Source organism: Centropristis striata, chromosome 8, assembly GCF_030273125.1.
Source record: "Centropristis striata isolate RG_2023a ecotype Rhode Island chromosome 8, C.striata_1.0, whole genome shotgun sequence".
NCBI lineage: Eukaryota > Metazoa > Chordata > Actinopteri > Perciformes > Serranidae > Centropristis > Centropristis striata.
The window spans coordinates 372,344-383,505 of NC_081524.1; the positions used below are offsets into that span (position 1 = coordinate 372,344).

The window sequence follows — 11,162 nt, forward strand, 5'->3', positions numbered from 1 at the left end:
CTGAAAAAGGGAAAAAAAAACAGTTTTTTTAGATCGCTCTAACAAAGCTATTTTTTCATTTTTCTTAAAAAAAAACATAAGTAGAGGTTCAGGAAGAACTCAGGACGCTCAAAGTGAAGTCGGATCAATGATAGGTATTATGGTTTTGCCAAAAATGCTTTCTGTTCGAGGCCAGAAATTCCAGTCTGTCCACCTCTGGCTGCTGTCACTCTTTCATTAACAGCTGCAGTTAATTCTGTTGATTGCTTTGATCTTTGATGTGATTACAGTTACAGATACACACACACACATGTGCGTAAGCGCTCACACTCCTCACACATGCATACACATGCTTCAAACACACGCACACACACACGTAACTTTATGTGATTTTAATTACACAAACACACACACATTTACATTTAGCAGACGCTTTTATCCAAAGCGACTTACAGGAAGAGTCAAAACAAACAAACACACACACACACACACACATTTTGAGGTTAAAGGGCATAGTTTTAAATCTCTGAAGAATCTCATCATAGTGTACACACACCGGCAGTAGCCCCCGTGGCCCTTTCAGAATTTCCCCAGAGGAAATTTTCTAGTTATTATTATTATTAATAAATCTGTTTTCTCAGGATGAAATCATCTCCGTAACAGAGGAACGATCGGCTCATTTAGATTCATTCCATCATTCTGAGAAAAGTAAATATAAATATCTATAAATATAAAATAAAGCTGCAGGAAAGTTAAGAAAATAAAACCAGAGTCTGAAGGAAGAAGATAAAGTTATAAAAACTTAAATATTTATTTTTGTTGCTGATTGTTTTTTGTAAATAAAAATAAATAAATAAAAGCACATTGAAGACACAGAAAAATCAGAGGTTGTTTTTATTTATTTTTATCAGAAAAGTTTTATTTTGAATAAACAGCAGATGTTACAGTTATAGACCCTTTCAGTATAAAAGCCTTTAAAATACAAAATGTTATATATGAAATATAAAAAAACAGAGATGGGAGAAAAAAACTGATGACAGAATAAATAATCAGCTGGAGTAAAAACAGGATGTGATGTCATCAAGAGCAGGAAATGGATCTTTGGCAGATAATCAATAAAAAATAAATAAACAACAGAAAGGTGACGTCACGGACGGCTGGCAGGAAGCGGTTTGATGTTTCCAGTTCTTAAAGGGCCAGTTCACCCAAACTACATCAGATTTAATCAGTTTATCAATATAATTAATATTAATATATTTAGAACAAACATACAGTTTGTTTGAGCTTCTTCTGATTCATCAACATATTTTATCTTTCTTCTTCTCTTTTCAAAGTATTTTTGCTGCATTTTTTGAGTCCTGGCGGAGCACAAAAAAGATTTAAAGAGCAAATAAAACTATAAAATGGGGGCAGGCTTTGGTAGCTAAGCAACCAGGGCCAGGTGGCGGCAACCAATCAGAGCAGAGCAATCAACTGAAATCAGAGCGAAAAACAGCTGAAAGTTCTCCTCCAACAGAAAGTATTTTAGTCCAAACCGGAGCTGCTATCAGTGATCTGACTTCACTTTGAGCATCCTCACTTCTTCCTCAACGTCTACATGTGTGTTTAGTGAAGAAAAATGAAGAAATAGTTTTTTAGAGCGATCAGAAGAAACTGGTAGCTCTGCTTTCCTCCAGAAATGTTCCCTCTTTTTCCCATGGAGGTCTATGGGGCTGTGGGTGGTGTTGGTGGATCAAACTAGAACTCTGACAGCTTTACCACACCAATGTGGGTAGTGTGGCAACTTTTTTCGTCATTTTAAGTATTTAAAAAAAATATTTTAAACATATTTTTTGGTCATTTCTTTTTTGGTAATATGGTAACATGGGTTTTTAAATATATATATATATTTTTACATATTATTGGGTTAGTTTTATGTCTTTTTTTGGTGATTTCATGTCTCTTTTTGTAAATTCATGGGTTTTTTCTGTAGAGTGGTATCTGCAGTCGCAGTTTACATTTATTTTTTGACAATTTTTTTCTCTCCCTCTGCACTCTAGCGATGATGTCATCCACTCTAGCCTCTCCATAGGGTTACATTGGGCGAATTTGTTGGCGTGTTTCTGCCCAATAATTTGAAAACCGTTTGGTGAAACCCTTAGAAAAGTCACAGCACACTTGTCATGGCTGAGCCGGTCCATTTGATACCTTTTTTTAGTGTATGTGAGACCAAAACTCTAGGAGGAGCATAATTTATTATAATAATTGAGAATTAAAAAAACTGAGCTGGCCCTTTAAGACACTGGGTGTTGGTTTCCATGGAAACTCATTTGACTGACAGGAGGGATGTGCCGCTTTGATTGGCTGATTGTCTGAAGCTTCTTTCTGAACCGACCAATGAGCAGAGGGTTCAGGTGACGGACTGTGAGCTAAGCCCCGCCCCCCCACACGCCAGCCGCCACCCGTCAGAGCACGTGTTCCCGCTGCGGCGTCAGGGCGTGTTCCCGTGGCGGCAGGGCGTGTTCCCGCGGCACCGGCAGGGCGTGTTCCCGCGGTGGCAGGGCGTGTTCCCGTGGCGGCAGGGCGTGTTCCCGCGGTGGCAGGGCGTGTTCCCGTGGCACCGGCAGGGCGTGTTCCCGCGGCGGCAGGGCGTGTTCCCGCGGCGGCAGGGCGTGTTCCCGCGGCGGCAGGGCGTGTTCCCGCGGCGGCAGGGCGTGCAGCACCTGGTCGAGCAGCTGCAGGGCGCGGTGCAGGTGGACCTCCAGCCAGCAGGGCGTGTCCTTGATGCTGCGGCGCGGATAGTCACATCCCCAACCCTTAACGAAGCTCAGACGCACAATACACAACCTCCTCAACTCATCCACACCCAGACCTGCTGCTACACACACACACACACACACACACACACACACACACACACACACACACACAGGCACTAATGAGACAACAACAATGATAAAAACAACAACAACAATGATAAAAACAACAACAACAATAACAACAACAAACACAATGATGACAACAATAACAACAAACATAACTTAATAATATCAACAAACACAATGACAATAAAACAACAATAATAACAACAAGCACTGAACAACACCAATAACAACAAACACAACAATAATAAAAACAACAACAACAATAAACACAATAATAATCACAAACACAACAACAACAACATCAAACACAACAACCACAACAATAACACAATAACAACAAACAATAACACAACAATAACTACAACAATAATAGCAACAAAAACAACAATAACAATAAAAACAACAATAACATCAAACACAACAACAACAATAACACAATAATAACAACAATCACAACAACAAACACAACAACAATAACATAAAAATAATAATAACAAAAATGACAGCCACAAACACAACAATGTAAATTACATCAACAACAACAAACTCAACGTCATCTACAACGACAACAACAGACAGACAGTCAGACAGACAGGTGGTACTCACTGACTGTGGGGGGGGTCCCTCCAACAATGTTCGCTCCGGGAATCGATCCAGCGACCGCCGCGGCCTGATTGGCTACAGTGGCCTGCTGCTGCATCTGTCTGTGGCACTGTCTCAGGTCAAACACCTGCAGACAGACAGACAGACAGACAGACAGACAGGTGAGAGACAGACAGACAGGTGAGGGACAGACAGACAGGTGAGGGACAGACTTCCTGTTGATCGAAACAGACGTCGGCGAGTTGTCTCGTCTACCTTGATATACGCTCCGGGGTAGATCTTGTGGACGCCGTCCCCCGGCGCTCGACCCGCTTCCCGGTCCAGGTAAAGACTCTGGACAAACACAGAGTGGTCGCTAAGGCAACGCATCCAGATGTCCCCCTCCCCCCGACACTCCAGCTGGACGCCCCGCCCGATGTGGAGCCTGTCGCAAAACCACAGAAGAAGAACAAGTGATGCCAGATGCCAGAACTGAGACAGGTGAGACAGGTGAGACAGGTGTGACAGGTGAGACAGGTGGGACAGGTGAGACAGTGACCTGGCGCGGTGGCTGGCGGCGGTGCGGTGGACGTTGCTCAGCTGTCCCAGACAGAAACGGTCTCCACCTGAAGGATCCACATATCCGTCCACCGTCACCAGAGGACAGCTGGACTGGACCTTAAACATCTCCCCGACCTGCACGTCCAACTCAAAGTAGGACACGGAGCACCAGAACTCTGGACCTGAGGGACGGAGACAGACAGAGAAACAGAGACAGACAGAGAAACAGAGACAGACAGAGGGAAAGAGAGGTAAGACACGTTTTAAACGCGAGACTGGAGACTGAGGACAGGGGAAGTTTGGAGAGGGTTGAAGAGGGTTGAACAGGGTTGTAGAGGGTTGGAGAGGGTTGAACAGGGTTGTAGAGGGTGGGAGAGGGTTGGAGAGGGTGGGAGAGGGTTGTAGAGGGTTGGACAGGGTTGTAGAGGGTGGGAGAGGGTAGGACAGAGTTGGACAGGGTTGGAGAGGGTTGGACAGGGTAGGAGAGGGTTGGAGAGGGTTGGAGAGGGTTGAAGAGGGTTGTAGAGGGTTGGAGAGGGTAGGAGAGGGTAGGACAGGGTTGTAGAGGGTTGAAGAGGGTTGTAGAGGGTTGTAGAGGGTTGGAGAGGGTAGGAGAGGGTTGAACAGAGTTGGACAGGGTAGGAGAGGGTTGGAGAGGGTAGGAGAGGGTTGTAGAGGGTTGAAGAGGGTTGTAGAGGGTTGTAGAGGGTTGGAGAGGGTGGGAGAGGGTTGAACAGAGTTGGACAGGGTAGGAGAGGGTTGGAGAGGGTAGGAGAGGGTTGTAGAGGGTTGAAGAGGGTTGTAGAGGGTTGTAGAGGGTTGGAGAGGGTAGGAGAGGGTAGGACAGGGTTGTAGAGGGTTGAAGAGGGTTGTAGAGGGTTGTAGAGGGTTGGAGAGGGTAGGAGAGGGTTGAACAGAGTTGGACAGGGTAGGAGAGGGTTGGAGAGGGTAGGAGAGGGTTGTAGAGGGTTGAAGAGGGTTGTAGAGGGTTGTAGAGGGTTGGAGAGGGTGGGAGAGGGTTGAACAGAGTTGGACAGGGTAGGAGAGGGTTGGAGAGGGTAGGAGAGGGTTGTAGAGGGTTGAAGAGGGTTGTAGAGGGTTGAAGAGGGTTGTAGAGGGTTGTAGAGGGTTGGAGAGGGTGGGAGAGGGTTGAACAGAGTTGGACAGGGTAGGAGAGGGTTGGAGAGGGTAGGAGAGGGTTGTAGAGGGTTGAAGAGGGTTGTAGAGGGTTGTAGAGGGTTGGAGAGGGTAGGAGAGGGTTGGACAGGGTTGTAGAGGGTGGGAGAGGGTAGGACAGAGTTGGACAGGGTTGGAGAGGGTTGGAGAGGGTTGGAGAGGGTTGAACAGAGTTGGACAGGGTAGGAGAGGGTTGGAGAGGGTAGGAGAGGGTTGGACAGGGTTGAAGAGGGTTGTAGAGGGTTGTAGAGGGTTGTAGAGGGTTGTAGAGGGTAGGAGAGGGTTGAACAGAGTTGGACAGGGTAGGAGAGGGTTGGAGAGGGTAGGAGAGGGTTGGACAGGGTTGAAGAGGGTTGTAGAGGGTTGTAGAGGGTTGGAGAGGGTAGGAGAGGGTAGGAGAGGGTTGGACAGGGTTGAACAGAGTTGGACAGGGTAGGAGAGGGTTGGAGAGGGTTGGAGAGGGTTGAACAGAGTTGTAGAGGGTTGGAGAGGGTTGGAGAGGGTTGGAGAGGGTTGGAGAGGGTAGGAGAGGGTTGGAGAGGGTACGAGAGGGTAGGAGAGAGTTGGACAGGGTTGGACAGGGTTGGACAGGGTAGGAGAGGGTTGGAGAGGGTTGGAGAGGGTTTAACAGAGTTGTAGAGGGTAGGAGAGGGTTGGAGAGGGTAGGAGAGGGTTGGACAGGGTTGAACAGAGTTGAACAGGGTTGAAGAGGGTTGTAGAGGGTTGTAGAGGGTTGTAGAGGGTGGGAGAGGGTTGGACAGGGTTGGACAGAGTTGGACAGGGTAGGAGAGGGTGGGAGAGGGTTGGACAGGGTTGGACAGAGTTGGACAGGGTTGGACAGAGTTGGACAGGGTAGGAGAGGGTAGGAGAGGGTGGGAGAGGGTAGGACAGGGTTGGACAGGGTTGGACAGGGTAGGAGAGGGTAGGACAGAGTTGGACAGGGTTGGACAGGGTAGGAGAGGGTGGGAGAGGGTAGGACAGGGTTGGACAGGGTTGGACAGGGTAGGAGAGGGTAGGACAGAGTTGGACAGGGTTGGACAGGGTAGGAGAGGGTTGGAGAGGGTAGGACAGGGTTGAACAGAGTTGGACAGGGTAGGAGAGGGTAGGACAGAGTTGGACAGGGTTGGACAGGGTAGGAGAGGGTTGGAGAGGGTAGGAGAGGGTTGGACAGGGTTGGACAGAGTTGGACAGGGTTGGAGAGGGTGGGAGAGGGTAGGACAGGGTTGGACAGGGTTGGACAGGGTAGGAGAGGGTAGGACAGAGTTGGACAGGGTTGGACAGGGTAGGAGAGGGTTGGAGAGGGTAGGAGAGGGTTGGACAGGGTTGGACAGGGTTGAACAGGGTTGGAGAGGGTTGTAGAGGGTGGGAGAGGGTTGGACAGGGTTGGACAGGGTTGGAGAGGGTAGGAGAGGGTTGGACACGTTAGGAGAGGGTAGGACAGAGTTGGAGATGGTTGGAGAGGGTGGGAGAGGGTAGGACAGAGTTGGACAGGGTTGGACAGGGTTGGAGAGGGTGGGAGAGGGTAGGACAGGGTTGGACACGTTAGGAGAGGGTAGGACAGAGTTGGAGATGGTTGGAGAGGGTGGGAGAGGGTAGGACAGAGTTGGACAGGGTTGGACAGGGTTGGAGAGGGTGGGAGAGGGTTGGAGAGGGTGGGAGAGGGTAGGACAGAGTTGGACAGGGTTGGACAGAGTTGGACAGGGTTGTAGAGGGTTGGAGAGGGTGGGAGAGGGTAGGACAGAGTTGGACAGGGTTGAAGAGGGTTGGACAGGGTTGGAGAGGGTGGGACAGAGTTGGACAGGGTTGGACAAGGTTGGAGAGGGTGGGAGAGGGTAGGACAGAGTTGGACAGGGTTGAAGAGGGTTGGACAGGGTTGGAGAGGGTGGGAGAGAGTTGGACAGGGTTGGACAGGGTGGGACAGGGTTGGACAGGGTGGGAGAGAGTTGGACAGGGTGGGAGAGGGTTGGACAGAGTTGGACAGGGTGGGACAGAGTTGGACAGGGTTGGACAGGGTGGGAGAGGGTTGGACAGCTGGTACCTGGGTGGTTGGACACTGGCTGAGGGTACGGGGCCGTGCTGTGGTGCTGGGACCCTGCGGGGACAGACAGACTGAGTGAAAGACAGAAAACATGATGTCACATGATGTCACATGATGTGGTGTGATGTCATACAGAAGTGGGTGTTGGGGGCGTGGTGATGATGATGATGATGTAACGGTGGCTGCTGGTGGCTCCGCCCACTCTGTCCTGCAGGGCTGTAGGGGGTGGGGCTGTTACCTGGCCAGGTGGCTGCAGAGACACAGAGGACACAATCTGTCTCACATTACTGCTGTCTGTCAAAGGTGTGTGCAGTCTGTATGTGTGTGTGTAGTGTGTGTGTGTGTGTGTGTGTGTGTGTAGTACCAGTCTTGGGGGGGCTGCTGTAGTCGGGCAGGTGTGGGGAGGTGGGGGTGGGGGGGTGAGGGGGCTGGGGTGTGTGGGGGGGGTTGGGGTGCGGCGGGGAGGCGTGGCTCCCGTGGTTCTGAGGGGGGGCGATCTGAAGGAGCCCGGGGCCCTCGCCGCCGCCATTCCTCCCGCTGCCAGCTGATGGAGCTGCAGGCGTCATGGAGCTGCTGCCTGCAAGACACAACACAGGGCGTCACAGAGCACAACAATAAATGATAGAAGATAAAAGACAGATCAATAAAAGATATGAATCATAATCATCATAAAAGTGATGAATAAAGCGTGTGACCTGGAGGAGAGAGGGGCATGCTGGGATACATGGCGGCCCGCGGCTGGCTGTAGGGGTCTGAGTGGGGGGGCAGGTCTATCTGCAGACAGTCCTGAATGAACTCGTCCTTTATCACAGACTGAGGACCTGCAGGACACACACACACACACATCACATCATATACATTATACATATAAACATATATATATATATATATATATATATATATATAATATTATTAATATAATATAATACATATATATAATATAATATATTATTATATGTATATACATATAAACATATATATGTAAATACATATAAACATATATACATAAACATCTGATGTGATAAATGTCCAGACAGCAGGGGGCGCTGTGAGTTAAACATGGAGCATGCTGGGTAGTGGTGGTGGGCGTGTACCTGCGGCGGCGGGCGCCACCCTCTCGTAGTGGTACGGGTTCACACACACGCTGTCGTACTTCAGGTCGAAGGCAAACTGACAGAACTTGACGTGTTTCAGCTCGTTCTTATGGAGGTCAGGCCAGCGCCACAGACGGGCGTAGATCACATGAGGGAAACCCTTCCTACCCGCCACCTGCACACAGACAGGTAGACAGACAGGTAGATCACATGAGGGAAACCCTTCCTACCTGCCACCTGCACACAGACAGGTAGACAGACAGGTAGATCACATGAGGGAAACCCTTCCTACCTGCCACCTGCACACAGACAGGTAGACAGACAGACAGGTAGATCACATGAGGGAAACCCTTCCTACCTGCCACCTGCACACAGACAGGTAGACAGACAGACAGGTAGATCACATGAGGGAAACCCTTCCTACCTGCCACCTGCACACAGACAGGTAGACAGACAGACAGGTAGAGAGACAGGTCAGAGACAGACAGGTAAAGAGAGACAGGTCAGAGAGAGACAGGTCAGAGAGACAGACAGGTCAGACAGACAGATAGGTCACAGAGACAGGTAGACAGACAGGTCAGACAGACAAGTCAGCGAGACAGACAGACAGGTCAGAGAGACAGACAGGTCAGAGAGAGAGAGAGACAGGTCAGAGAGAGACAGGTCAAAGACAGACAGCTCAGAGAGAGACAGACAGGTGGATCAGTGAATAATGTGTCCTGTCCCTTTAAGAGACGGACAGTTAACAGCCTTTATGGAAGTTTAAATAAACTGAGTCACAGCAGCAGACGTTACCATGACAACACCAGGTGACCGCCATGACATCATCACTGACCTCACAGAGAGGGTGTGTGTGTGTGTGTGTGTGTGTCTCCACGCTGTAAGAAGATTCTTCTTCTGTTGATTTAAACTTTGTTTCTCTGCTCCATATTAAAGTTTTTAAACTAATATTTGATGTTTATAGTGGATCAATAACCGTCAGTTACTGTAAACAACCATCTGTTACTGTAAACAACCATCAGTTACTGTAAACAACCATCTGTTACTGTAAACAACCATCAGTTACTGTAAACAACCATCTGTTACTGTAAACAACAGTCAGTTACTGTAAACAACCATCAGTTACTGTAAACAACAGTCACATTACTGTAAACAACCGTCAGTTACTGTAAACAACAGTCACATTGCTGTAAACAACCGTCAGTTACTGTAAACAACAGTCAGTTACTGTAAACAACCATCAGTTACTGTAAACAACAGTCACATTACTGTAAACAACCGTCAGTTACTGTAAACAACCGTCACATTACTATAAACAACCGTCAGTTACTGTAAACAACAGTCAGTTACTGTAAACAACCATCAGTTACTGTAAACAACAATCATTACTGTAGACAAACGTCAGTTACTGTAAACAACCATCAGTTACTGTAAACAACAGTCAAATTACTGTAAACAACAATCAGTTACTGTAAACAACCGTCAGTTACTGTAAACAACATTCACATTACTGTAAACAACCCTCAGTTACTGTAAACAACATTCACATTACTGTAAACAACTCTCAGTTACTGTAAACAACCGTCAGTTCCTGTAAACAACATTCACATTACTGTAAACAACCCTCAGTTACTGTAAACAACATTCACATTACTGTAAACAACCGTCAGTTACTGTAAACAACCGTCACATTACTGTAAACAACAATCAGTTACTGTAAACAGCATTCAGTTACTGTAAACAACCCTCAGTTACTGTAAACAACATTCACATTACTGTAAACAACCGTCAGTTACTGTAAACAACATTCACATTACTGTAAACAACCGTCAGTTACTGTAAACAACCGTCACATTACTGTAAACAACAATCAGTTACTGTAAACAACCCTCAGTTACTGTAAACAACATTCACATTACTGTAAACAACCCTCAGTTACTGTAAACAACATTCACATTACTGTAAACAACCCTCAGTTACTGTAAACAACCGTCACATTACTGTAAACAACCGTCAGTTACTGTAAACAACCATCAGTTACTGTAAACAACCATCAGTTGCTATAAACAACCGTCAGCTACTGTAAACAACCGTCAGTTACTGTAAACAACCGTCACATTACTGTAAACAACCGTCAGCTACTTTAAACAACCGTCAGTTACTGTAAACAACCGTCACATTACTGTAAACAACCGTCAGCTACTGTAAACAACCGTCAGTTACTGTAAACAACCGTCACATTACTGTAAACAACCGTCAGCTACTGTAAACAACCGTCAGCTACTGTAAACAACCGTCACATTACTGTAAACAACCGTCAGTTACTGTAAACAACCGTCAGTTACTGTAAACAACCGTCACATTACTGTAAACAACCGTCAGTTACTGTAAACAACCGTCAGTTACTGTAAACAACCGTCACATTACTGTAAACAACCGTCAGTTATATATATATTTAGTTATATGATGAGTATTTCCTTCATTTAACACAGAATTCACTGAAATTTAACACTTAAGACCTTTAAACTATTTAATAATACAGTAAAATAATATGTAATGTTGTGTCTATAATGTCACACACACACACACACGCACACACACACACACGCACACACACACACACACACACGCACTGTGTGGGGCAGTGTGTGTTCTGTGAGTGCAGGTGAAGGGCAGGGATAAGAGTCTGCAGACTAAACACACACACACACACAGTAGTAACAGTGGTTGTTATGGAGACGGTGTGTTCTGTCTGATTGTTGACACTACGTCTCCCAGGATGCATTTCACCACCTGTCAATCAATGAATCTTTATCTGCTGGTTAGTCGACTAGAGACTCAGAGACCAGAGGACACCAGACGACCCCT

The 11,162-nt window shown here is 47.1% G+C and overlaps 1 protein-coding gene across 1 annotated transcript in view; it reads right to left on the reverse strand.

The window, feature by feature from the left end:
• Positions 1–2,423: 2,423 nt before the first annotated feature.
• The window catches only part of LOC131976102 (mothers against decapentaplegic homolog 4-like), a 12,058-nt gene continuing 3,319 nt past the window's right edge, over positions 2,424–11,162 (reverse strand). Inside the window, exons 3-11 of the mRNA XM_059339017.1 lie at positions 8,295–8,469; positions 7,896–8,021; positions 7,565–7,777; positions 7,334–7,450; positions 7,201–7,254; positions 3,985–4,168; positions 3,702–3,870; positions 3,450–3,573; positions 2,424–2,836 (exon numbers count right to left, since the gene is read on the reverse strand). Of these exons, the coding sequence (XP_059195000.1) occupies positions 2,424–2,836; positions 3,450–3,573; positions 3,702–3,870; positions 3,985–4,168; positions 7,201–7,254; positions 7,334–7,450; positions 7,565–7,777; positions 7,896–8,021; positions 8,295–8,469 (1,575 nt within the window). The remainder of the gene's footprint in view (positions 2,837–3,449; positions 3,574–3,701; positions 3,871–3,984; positions 4,169–7,200; positions 7,255–7,333; positions 7,451–7,564; positions 7,778–7,895; positions 8,022–8,294; positions 8,470–11,162) is intronic.